The 12855-nt window shown below is 36.3% G+C and overlaps 1 protein-coding gene across 12 annotated transcripts in view; it reads right to left on the minus strand.

Moving 5' to 3' along the window:
* RBM46 (RNA binding motif protein 46) overlaps positions 1-12855 on the minus strand; it is a 51744-nt gene that overhangs the window by 36645 nt on the left and 2244 nt on the right. For 6 of the 12 annotated variants that reach the window (XM_032332717.1, XM_032332719.1, XM_032332727.1 and 3 more), the window contains exons 3-4: positions 11883-11947; positions 1570-1659 (exon numbers count right to left, since the gene is read on the minus strand). The exons of 4 other annotated variants lie outside the window; for them this stretch is intronic. In XM_032332717.1, the coding sequence (XP_032188608.1) occupies positions 1570-1612 (43 nt within the window). In that variant the 5' untranslated portion in view covers positions 1613-1659; positions 11883-11947. Of the gene's footprint in view, positions 1-1569; positions 1850-11882; positions 11948-12855 lie in introns of those variants that run through there. 2 more of the 12 variants (XM_032332722.1, XM_032332718.1) reach the window with 2 other exon arrangements.

The raw sequence follows: 12855 nt of genomic DNA on the forward strand, positions 1-12855 counted from the left end.
AGAGAGGGAGAAGCAGGCTCCCTGCCGAGCAGAGAGCCCAATGCAGGGCTAGATCCCAGGACCCCAAGATCATGACCTAAGCCAAAGGCAGTGGGTTACACTGAGCCACCCAGGTGCCCCTGGATTTTATTATGCCTTATACTTTTCAGATAAATGTAGCCTAATGCCAATATGTTTCATGTGGTCAGCAGTCTTTAAGGACCCCATCAGTTATCAGAAATTAAACAGATCCTTGGAGTAAGTAAACAAAACTTCAAACCACCCTGTTCCAAGAAGAAGCTACTAGAGAAAGTAGGGATCAAAACCACTTCCTCTGAGCAGAAACAGGAACTACTGTGATTTTCAACTAGCAGCAGATTAAGAAAATTACATTAGGGGCTCATCAGTGGCACAGTCGGTTAAGCATCCAACTTAGTTTTGGCTCCAGTCATGATCTCAGGGTTCTGAGACTGAGCCCCATGTCCAGCTCCCTGCTCGGTGCAAAGTCTGCTTAAGGTTCTCTCTCCCTCTCCTTCTGCCCCTCCTGGCTCATGCTCCCTCTCTCTCTCTCTCAAATAAATAAAACTTAAAAAAGAAAAAGAAAAAGAAAGAAAATTACATCAACGGGTAAGCAGGACCTAGAGAGAACCTGAGATCTATGTTGAGCACTATATATAAAGATGTGTTTTTAATTTTTTTAAATGAACTTAATTACCATATCCTTAGGTTGCCAGAAAAATCACTTTGATCCAAAAGATTAATACTCTGATTTACTCTATTTCTTAATTTTATGTCTCTCTTACTTGGTGTTATCATTAACAAATACAAAAATTAAAATCCACAGAGGTGCCTGGGTGGCTCAGTTAATTAAGTATTGCCTTCAGCTCAGGTCATGATCCCAGGGTCCTGGGGTAAAGCCCCGCATCAGGCTCCCTGCTCAGCAGCAAGTCTGGCTCTCCCTCACCCTGTGCCTGCTGCTTGCCTAGCTTGTGCTCTCACTCTCTCTCTGTCAAATAAATAATTCTTAAAAAGTTAAAATCAAAATTAAAACACCTAGGCGACTCAGGTGGTTAATCATCTGCCTTCAGCTCAGGTCATGATCCCAGGGTCCTGAGATGGGAGTCCTGCATCGGGCTCCTTGCTCAGCTGGGAGCCTGCTTCTCCTTCTGCCTGCCGCTCCCCCTGCTTGTACCCTCTCTCTCTCTTTCCCTCTCTGACAAATAAATAAAATCTTAAAAATAAAAAAAAGGTTCTCTTAAAAAAAAACTAAAATCTTGCACTGAGCAAGCCATTTTTGACTTTCAACAAAACTTTTCTTATTATAAATGGAAACCAAACCACAGCACAGCATTTAAAAAAGTACAGAACTTTTAGCCAGAGCACCTCAATTTGACTTAGCTCTGCCACTTTATAGCTGTGCAAATTGGTCAGCTTATTTTCTCTCTACTCACTATAAAATGAGAATACCAATACAAGTTATTGCAAATGAATGGGGCAATGAAGTAAAAGTCTTGTTAGAATCACCTGAGGCTTAATTAAAGGTTAGTTTTGACAAATATAGAGGGCAGCTCATCTTATTTTTTCACATACCCACAGTGCTTTTGTTTTTGCTGTTTTCAGAAACATCTTGCATTTTCTCAAAGATTGGGGCAGAGGAGTTGTGCTGTGGCAGACACAAACCTAGGGAAGAGCATTAGCATCTCTACAGTGGACAGAGGGTGGGAATGGAGACGACATTACCAAAGAATTACTGCTCTAGAGTAAGTGAAAACTGTCACTGCAGTTTTACTCGCTAGTACTTAGTAGACTGTGGCTCTGAAGCCAGACTGCCTAGATTCAAATCCTTTTGCACTCAACTAGCTATAATTTTAACTTACTTAGCCCTTCTGTAACCTAATTTTCTCACCTTTAAAATGCAGAAAATACACTGCCTATCTCATAGCTTTCATGGATATTAAGTTAGCTAACTGTTGTTAAAAACCTCTAAACTCATTTTTTGGACATAAACATGAATACTAATTTTATGCATATATTGGAACCTTTAGAACCATTAAACATCTGCAAATAACTCTAGCTTAGAATCCAGATACTTATCTTTACAGTAACTGATTTCAGAACAAAAGTATGACACTGGATAGAAACAGGTTGAAAACAAAAATCAGAAGAGGTTCCGTTTATTTAGTAGCCTATTATAAACACAAGAAAACATGTATACATTATCTCTAGCTTCTAAAACTACTAAAAGGGAGTCTCAACCTTGCTAAAATAAAATTATTTCCACAGATGAAAAAACTGAGGCTAAGAAAGATAAATTATCCAAGATCATGGGGCCAGAAAGTGGCACAGAAAGAATTCAATACCAGGTCTTCCTGATCTCAATATCCCCTCCTGCCAAGAAAATGCCCTTTTGCCACAATTTTACCTTAAAAGCCCCTCAAAAAACAAAGTATCCAAACTGACTTTTATGCAAGTGGAATATTCAGAAATTATGAATTCATATACCTAAGTCAGGTGACTTCTAGAATCCCTCCTAATTGTAAAATAGCTGAAGTTTTCTGAGTGATGAATATAGCTACAAACACATTAATATCACACATATAAGAGACATACAAACTTTTCACAGTCTTTAAAGCTCTTTGCGAGCTGTTATATTTTATTCAATGAAGTAATTCTGAAGAAAACAAGGCAGGAAAGTAGCTCATAGACCCATATATTTTCTACCTGCCATCTACCTTATTCCTTCAACTTAGTAGCCCAGTTTTCTTCAGGAAGCTAAGATTCATTTACCTAACTGCTGAATGAACGTATTGAAAATGAGATACTCAGGCTCCATTGGTTAAGGGTCTGACTCTTGATTTCGCCTCAGGTCATGATCTCAGGGTCCTAAGATAGAGCCCCTCATCAGGTTCCATGTTCAGCAAGGAGTCTGCTTGGGATTCTCTCTCTCCCTCTGACCCTCCCCCACCCCCACTAGTGTTCTCTCTCTAAAAAAAGGGAAAGAAAATTAGGTATTCAGTAGGCATCCTGAATTCAACATATCCAAAAGTGAGTACCACTTTATCTTCCAAACCTGTTTATATTCCTTCCTGTTTTATATCTCCCATCAATTCATCCATTCAACCAATAAACGGCATCACAACAAACATACTCCCTCTCCTCCAAACTTAAAACCAGCAACTTGTAAGCTAATGTAGTCTTCCTTTGATTCACAGCTAATCAGTCACAAAGACCTGCATATTTTACCTATGAATATATCTTGAAATCAATCTCTTCCTGTCCATCACCACAGTCTGTCCTCAATTATTTCTTACTGGAGTTAGTACTAGGTGCCTAACTGTTGTTCCAGGTTTTAGTCTTACGCCCTTCAAACAAAATCTCCATAATGCCATCAAGGTGATATAAAATGTGTATCTGATCATCTTAAGCTTTGACTACAAATCAAAACTAAGGGGAATCTTAGAAACAAAAAGGACCTTCAAAAAAATAAACAAGCCTCAAAGGAAAATATTACTCTATTATTTTTACTACATAAGTATTAAACTATTTTGGAGGGCAAAAAAGCAAAATCAAGACAGAAAATTTTAAACAGAGAAAAATTATCTGCAACACATACATTTAAGGTTTATTTAAAATAAAGATGAGCAGAATAGTGTGATAAATTAAGAACAAATTCAAGTACCTAAATAATTGCTTAAATGTAAATCCTGGCTTTTCCCTTACTAGCTCTGACTTTGGTCTTCAGTTTACTTGTCCTTAAAAAATGGATAATAGGGGCACCTGGGTGGCTCAGTGGGTTAAAGCCTCTGCTTTCGGCTCAGGTCATGATCCGAGAGTCTTGGGATGGAGCCCCATATCGGGCTCACTGCTCAGCAGGGAGCCTGCTTCCCCCTCTCTCTCTGCCTGCCTCTCTGCCTACTTGTGATCTCTCTCTGTCAAATAAATAAAATTTTAAAAAAAAATGGATAATAATAGGGCACCTGGGTGGCTCAGTGGTTTAAAGCCTCAGCCTTCGGCTCAGGTCATGATCCAGGATCCTGGGATCGAGACCTGTATTGGGCTCTCTGCTTAGCAGGGAGCCTGCTTCCTCCTCTCTCTCTCTCTCTCTCTGTCTGCCTCTCTGCCTACTTCTGATCTGTCTGTCAAATAAATAAATAAAATCTTTAAAAAAAAAAAGTGGATAATAATAGTTTCTACCTCACAGCGTTCTTACCAGGATTAAGTATTAAGGGCTGAAAACTATTTTCATATAAACACTATAAATGTATTTACTATCTAATTAATATGCAACAATAAATAAAACTAACTTCTAATAAAGGATTATTGTCTAATAAATTGACTAATAAAATAATAAGAAAAGCACAAACTGCAGACCAGGGATTGCAAATTCAGGATTCATTCACTTGTCCAACAAATGTTTGTTGAGCACCAATTGTATGTGGATACTATTCCTTATGTCTGGGATACATCAGTAAATAAAAGACCAAAATTCTGATAATGAAAGTAACAAGGAAGAAATATATGTGAAAGGTAGTAGTATTGCAGGGGACAGATAGGGATAGGACTCATGGAAGGAACTGACAGAAGAGAGGGTATAATTTTAAATAGGATAACTACTACTGACCTCAATGAGAAGATAACATTTGAGCAAAAAATTAAGAAACCTATCCATGCAGGTATTTGGGAAAAGCACTGCACACAAATAGAAAAACGAAGACAAAGGTACAAGGTACAAGTGTGCATGGCACACAAAAGGTACAGGCAAGGGAACTGGTATGGTAAGACGGTGGGGGGTGTGATAAGAATAGTAGGAGAGGAGGTCAAAGAGATAACAAGCTGCCACGTGACACACAGACCTTGTAAGTCAGGTCACAATGGACTTTAGCTTTTATTCTGAGTTAAATGAGGAGCCACCATAGGTTCTTGAACACAGGAGTAATAGGATCTTTCCTTTCAAAAGGGTCTTTTGGCTATCGTTTTGGAAAGTGAAAAGAGGTGGTATGCCGGGTTGGTTCAGTTGGTAGAGCATGCAACTCTTGATCTCAGGTTCTGAGTTCGAGCCCCACACTAGGTGTAGAGTTTACTTAAAAATCAAACCTTTAACAACAACAACAAAAATGGAAAGCAAAAAGTGGAAACAGGGAGACTAATGAGAAGACTACAACTAAAATTCAGGTGACAGAAAATGGCAGAATGGACCAGAGAGGCTGGTGAAGGGAAAAAGAAGAAAAGAAGGAGTCTCTGATATGAGATATATTTTTAAAATATATCCAACAGAATTCACTGACAGACTGGATATGGGTTGTGAGATAAACAGAGAAGTCAAGGATAACACCCAAGTATTGGCCTGGGCCATGAGAAGCAGAAAGATGAGGAAGACGAACAGACTTTAGGGGTAGAAACAGAGTTCAGTTTTGCACATGTTAAGTTTTTGTATCCACTAAATGACCAACTCAAATGCCTACAAGTCCCTGGGAAGAAATGTTAGATAAGCAGAAAGGCCAAGGATAAGAAGTGTTAAGCACCATCTGAAAAGGGCATTGACTACAAAATTCTAGCAAATTGTTATCATGATCAAATCCAGTCTCCCAGTTATGCCAAATTTTCCAATTTTTCAGGAGGGGAGCCAGAAATCTGCAGATTTTTATGTGACTCAAAATTTTTTTAATTTGAGAACCAAAGAGCTACTTTTACCTACTAAACTGCAGAACTGGTAGGAATGCATTTGGTACAGCCACCATGGGAAACACCATGGAGGTTCCTCAAAAAATTAAAAATAGAATTACCATATTATCCAGTAATTCCACTACGGGGTATTTACCCAAAGAATAAGAGAACACTAATTTAAAAAGATGTATGTGCCCCTATGTTCACTGCAGCATTATTTATAAAGACCAAGAAATGGAAGCAACCTAAGTGTCCACTGATAAATGAATGGATAAAGAAAAAGTGGCAAAAAAAAAAAGAAGTGGCATATTCCATATAGTGCAATATATTCAGCCATAAAAAATGAATGAAGTTGTGCCATTTGTGACAACATGGATGAACCTAGAAGGTATTGGGCTAAGCCAAGTAAGTCAGAGAAATACAAATAATCATAAGATTTCACTCATATGTGGAATTTAAGAAATAAAACAAAATGGACAAACAAAAGAGACAAAACAGAGACCCCCAAAAATCCTCAAAACAAACTCTTACAGAGAAACTAGTGGCTGCCAGAAGGGATATGGGTGGGTAGTAGGTGAAACAGATGAGGAAGATTAAGAGTACACTGAGATAAGCAGTGAAAATGCACAGAACTGTTTAGTCACTATACTGTACACCTGAAACTAACATAATACTATATGTTATACTTCAATAAAAAATAAAGTAAAATATTGCTAAGCTACATAAACGTCATTGCATTTACATGTGTGATACTCAACAGACATAAAAATGGCATGACTAAAAAGTAACTGGTAGAAAATCATGTTCAAACAGTCCTGGTTATATATTAGTTCTAAATTCCAATTCAAAACTTAATGAGTCAAATTCTCAAAATTCAGTTCAATTCTCTATACCGTTATTAAATGTTTTCTATGTCCAAGTCACTTTACTGGACTTTCAGTCATAATGATGACCCTAAGGGGCAGAATTACAATCACGAATGTCTGGTGCTGGGGACAGAGAGTAATATAACTTTCTACTTAGCAGACAGAACTGTGCTAAGTTAGAAAGGACTGCCACAGAAGGTAACTTCCTGCCAAGCGGAAGTATTCAAACATGGTTCCTTGAAAACAGAGTATTGCACACTCAAAAAAACCAAAATAAACCAAACAAAAAAACTGAAAATTATATCAAATATATAAACAGTAACAAACACTGTACAGACCAAACACCACCTATGGACTTCCTATGGTTTTAACTCTGGGCTGTGTCTAAAGGCAGAGACTCCATATGCCTTGAACAATTAGCCTGCTATCCACTACAGTGTTTGGTACATAGTAGGTGCTCAAGAATTATTTGTTAGATGAAGAATCTACAGAAAATTCAGAAAAATCCTCATAGGACTTCATATACTGTTAAGAGGCATGTATTTAATTGGAATTATCTTTTTAGATGGAAATTTGCTAATATTTATCAAAATCTAAAGTGTTTATAAACTAAGTAATCACTAAAAAATTAACCTACAGATATAGTTTCACAAGTATGCAAAAATATGTGGGCTGAAACAAGGTATGTAAAAGCAAAAATCTGGAAGGGCCCCCGAGTGACTCAGTTGGTTAAGCATCTCTCTCTCAAGTAAATAAATAAAATCTTTAAAAAAAGACCAAAAATCTAAAAAAATAGCTAGTTGTCTACGAATAAAATATTAAAAAATTATGGTATAACTACATAATGGAATATTATGTAACTGTTAGAGAATGTCAGATTTGTATGTACTGATATGGAAAAATACTAGGAAATATATGAGGGTGGCGCCTGGGTGGCTCAGTGGGTTAAAGCCTCTGCCTTCGGCTCAGGTCATGATCCCAGGGTTCTGGGATCCAGCCCTGCATTGGGTTCTCTGCTCAGCAGGGAGCCTGCTTCCCTTCCTCTCTCTGCCTGCCTTCTCTGCCTACTTGTGATCTCTGTCTGACAAATAAATAAATAAAAATCTTTAAAAAATTACATTGGAAAACAAGATGTTTACTGGTTTACCAACTGAAATGTTTTGTTTAAAGATATTCACATATACATTCACACGTTTGTAGAAGCATAAAAAATTTTTAGAAATAGTTACAAGACATTTAAACAGTAATTATCATTGGTAAGTAGGAATGAGGAGTCAGAGTACTCTAATTTTCACTTTTCTGTGACTGTCAAAACCATGTACTACTTGTATTAAAAGTAAGAAGCCTTTTTGAGGGTTTCCACTCTTCCTTAAATATAAAATCTAAACTCTTTAAAAAGCCATAGAGTTGCCTAGGTGTCACAGTCAATTAAGCATTCAACTTTGGTTTCAGCTCAGGTCTGATCTCAGAGTCCTGAGATCAAGCGCAACGTCTGGGGGCTCTGCGCTCAGTGAAGAGTCTTGCTTGAATCTCTCCCTCTTCCTCTCCTCCTTCCCCTCACTGCAATAAATAAATAAATCTTTGAAAAAGAAAAGGTCACTTTTAAAAGTCCTTTCATAATCTGGCCCAGTCTACTTCTCCAATTTCATTTCTTAATATATGTGAACAACAATACTTACCTTTTTGCAATTTGTCAAATGTGCCAAGTTCTCACATACCAGCCTTTGTATAGCCTGTTCCCACAGTCCTTTCTCACTCTCTTTGCCTTTCCCATTCCTAATATCCTTCAGGAAAACCACCCCATGACCCTCCCGTCTCAATGCTAAATAAGTATTCCTCTATTTGTACTATCATCACAGAACCCATCTGAGAGTGCTGGTCTGTCGATCCCTTCTACCTCCCTCTCCCCTAAATTTTGCCAAATAGCCAGAGTCTAGTCTTTCATTTCCAAATCTCTACAACCAGGTACACTCCCTGGTATGTGATTACCATTCAGTGACTAAGACAGAAAGGATGGGATTATTGCAATTTAATTACAAATAATAGACTTGGGTGAAAGAAGACCTGAATTCTGTGCTTAGTCAGGAGATCTTTGACGGGTTACTTTACATTTACCTTTACATTCCTAATCTAGGAAATTCCATTTTATGTTTATTTCTGCATTCATTTATTTAGCACCTTATATACCCTGCATGACAGACACTTTATAAACATCATTTCATTACCCTGTGAGGTATTATTCTATTTTATTTCAAAAATAAACTGAGACTAAGATAAAGTTATAGTGCCCGCAAATTGGTAGGGTAGATACTCAAATCAGAGACCTGTCTGTCTAAATGTTGGGCTCCAAGCCCTACTTTAGACTACCTCCATTTTAGATATTTAATAATCTGAGATCTCTGAAAAGTGATGTGATTCGCCTGAAATCATATAAATTGCAAAACCAGTATCTAAATCTAAATTTTTTTCACATCAATCTTTTTTTTTTTAAATACAACTATAACAACTATTTAGTTACTCATGCCTCTTGAAAAACTATACCATTAAAAAAAAAAAAACCTGTATTAACTTAGAGGGGGAAAAAGTCAACAAAAAAAAACCTTTTGGAAAAACTCTAATAAATAATGTCAGATTTTTTAGAGATCCTAAAAATTATCTCATTCTATCACCCACCTGATGTTTGCACCTCTTTACAAAATTAGGGCGAAGCAGTCACCTATTTTATTCTTGAATTCTTATAGGAAACTCACTGTTCTTTAAAACAATTTAACTTTGGTTAACTCTTGAAGAAAAGTTCCTCCTTAGAATAGATCAGAATTTCTTCCTTGTAACTTTCACATATAGATCTTCATATTACCCTTCTGGCCAAACTGAACATGTCTCTTTCATGGAACTGCATTTGAAAAATGATTTTCCTTTTCTTCAAGCTAAATATTATCTGTTCCTTAAACCCAACATTTCCCAGAATGGTATCCCTTAGAATACTATTCCAGGAGCAATTAACAGGCCTCAAAAATGTGTTCCATACCTAAATACATCTGAGAATCACTATACCACTCTTTTAAGAGTATCACAATGAAAATCAGCATATTTAAGGCCATGAAAACTTTCAGTTAAAACAAATCTTTCAGCTATAACTCCTATTTCAACACAATACCCTACTTCCTTCCACCCTACACGACCTTACTACTTCTATTAACTTTCTATAAAATTATTTAGAAAATGCTGCCTTAACTACTCTTTACACAAACAGTTTCATGTTCCCTCACTATCCTGACTCTTTTTTCTTTAAAAGCATAGTGGCCAAAATTACAGAGAAAGATGTGTTAGTGTTCTATATAGCTGCATGGCATTGATGGTTCAAATCAAGCATACTGTCAACAAAATACCCAAATCTTTCTTAGCCTATGTCAAAGTAATTGGATTTTAAAGCCATACTGAATTCCATCATATTAGATTCAACCCACAATTTCTTCTTAACCTCCCCTCTGACCTTTTACCCACTTGTGTCCCATCTACGATATGGCCTAACTTAACCTCCTTTTCCAAGACATAACTTTTTTTTAAAGAGAGAGTGAGAGGCAGGAGAGAAGAGAGGGAGAAGGAGACAGAGAATCCTAAGCAGGTGCCACAACCAGCATGGCCCCAAAATCATGAGCTGAAATCCAGAGTCGGACACTTAACCGACTAAGCCATCCAGGCACCCCCAAGACATAACTTTCTTATTTTCATGCTTAATTAAGAACAATCTTTCCAAATATATTCAGAAAATATTTAAAAACTGTCCTGGTTGGACCAGTGAAAAATGATTCTACACTTTTTTTTTTTTTTATGTTATTTACTTGACACAGAGAGAAAGAGATCACAAGTAGGCAGAGAGGCAGGCAGAGGGGTGAGGGGGGACTGACTCCCTGCTGAGCAGAGAGCTGATGCGGGCCTCTATCCCAGAACCCTGAGATCACGACCTGAGCCAAAGGCAGAGGCTTAACACACTGAGCCACTCAGGCACCTTCTACACTGTCTTTTTAAATAGTCGACATTCTGTCATCCTTGTAATGAGACTGATTATTCAAGTAACAGTTCAAATCAAGCCTTTAGCTTGATCCATTTTAAAAATGTGTTTACATGTGAAGAACAAGTATATGTGATATTCTGAAGAAACATTTTTTAAAAAATAATAAAGCTACCTTTCTCCATTTAAGATTGTTTTTACTAGGTTTTGACATTATACCATCCTTGAAGATTTTCTACTAAGAGAATATTAGACTTGCTTAAGGTCACAAAACTAGTAACCAAAAAGACCTGTGGCTCAAACCTTCAGACATTTATAAACTTAAGACGGCCCACCCCGTGGGACACTATGCTGGTCCATTACACTAAAGACATTACGTTGATACAATGTGGAGAAGAGGCAAATATGAGATTTATAGATTTTAAACATGCCACTAGTTTAATATGCTACCTTACATATCTATTTACTGTTATAAAAACAACTGGTAAATATACCTTCTGCTTCCATTCTACCCAAGATGTAGAATTTAATTAATACACAGTTTTGTTTTGTTTTTCTGTAACTCATAGCTTACTCTAAATGGTTGATGTGTGCAATAAAACCCACCCCAGCAATTACTTACAGATATATATTTTGGGTCAATTCATGTCTCTAAAGTTGTATTTTTAAAGATATCTAGGGTTTCATGTTGAAATTGCTCAGTCTACACATTAAAGACTCTTTTTAATAGATAACAACTAGAAAACTATGCTGGACTTCATACATTTAAAGAAATCTCAACCAAAATATCTTAAAAACTTAAAATTACATAAGTGTAAGACATACAGGAGATTCACTAATCTCACACTTTTTTTTTTTTGGGGGGGGGGGTCTCACCCTCTCTTTAGAAAGGGGCACCTGGGTGGCTCAGTTAATGTCTGCCTTTGGCTCAGGTCATGATCCCTGGGTTCTGGGACTGAGTCTTGAGGTCGGTGGGGAGTCTGCTTCTCCTGCTCCTCTCCTCAACTTTTGTGTGTGTGCACTCTCTCTCTCACTCTGCTCTCCCTCTCTCCCAAATAATTTTTTTTTTAAAAAGAAATGAATATATGTTTTATCCTAAAGCCTCCACAACACAAGTAATATATACACATAGCTAATGCAAAAAAGTAAAAATATCTATCTTTAGTACCATACTTAATTTAACAAACTACATTTCTAAAAAAAGCCAGAATTTAAGAACCTTAACAAGAGAATTGAAAATCAAATCTAAAACAGACATACCATCTTTATATTTACTGTAAAATATTCCAGAATCAATCTGAGAATTACCAAATTTCCAAGAAAGCATAGCAGTCCTATATATCATAACCAAACTGACATACCAACTGAAGCTTCTAGGCTCAATTAGTCTTGCTGACCCAAGGAATCTGAGTAAAGGAAGGAGGTTCTTGACATAAACAGAAAAAAAAAAAAAAAGTGGGGACAGCAGATTAAAAGTTGTTATAAAAGTTATTATATCACATATAAACTCTAGTTTTCATGGATAAATTTTTTTCCTGAATTTTGAACTTTCAAAGATTCCTCCCCAGCTGAGTTTCAAAAGTAAAATTAGAAGAAAAGTTAAAGAAAAAAATCCTCTGAGCTATAAAGTAGACAGCCAAATGGCATAACCAATCACAGGACAGGTATTCAACTAATGGTTCAAATCAAGCCTTTAGCTTTAACTGCTAACTTTATCCTCATTAATTTTAAGCATCCTTAATAAGTTGACAAAAATATAAATTTTCAAATTCATACTGCCTTTCAAAATAGATATTAACCAAAAAATAACTAGCACTATTTTAGCAAAATATATATGAAAATTAATCATTTATCTAAAGAAATCTGTGTCAGCCACATTTAAACTACTTAAGTTGAAACTTCATTTTATGAATTACGGTAAAAATTTATCAAGTGAAAATAAACATTTTATAAATTTTACTATGATTTTTAAAATGTGAATACAATAGTGAAGAAAACATTAATTTTTAAGGTATCAAAATGCTTTTATAGAAATCACATTAGATATTTATGGCATTCCTTAAATTACGTGGTATTAAATTCCTGATTTGTTAGTTCAATTGAGTATGGTAGGCTTAGACCACGGAGGCCAAGTCAATGAAAGTTTTTTACTGGCAGCTCATTTTATTAACAGACTGCACTATTTTCCACATGGTTGGAAACTGAGAAGGATTACTCAAAAGTGTATGGATTTAGAAGTCTAACAGTATTTCAGAGTAAAAAGGTATAGATGGATCAATTCAATTCCATTTTAAGTTATTTTTATTAAAATATGAGGACACATTTTTATTCCTA

The sequence above is a fragment of the Mustela erminea genome, chromosome 2, assembly GCF_009829155.1.
Source record: "Mustela erminea isolate mMusErm1 chromosome 2, mMusErm1.Pri, whole genome shotgun sequence".
Classification (NCBI taxonomy): domain Eukaryota; kingdom Metazoa; phylum Chordata; class Mammalia; order Carnivora; family Mustelidae; genus Mustela; species Mustela erminea.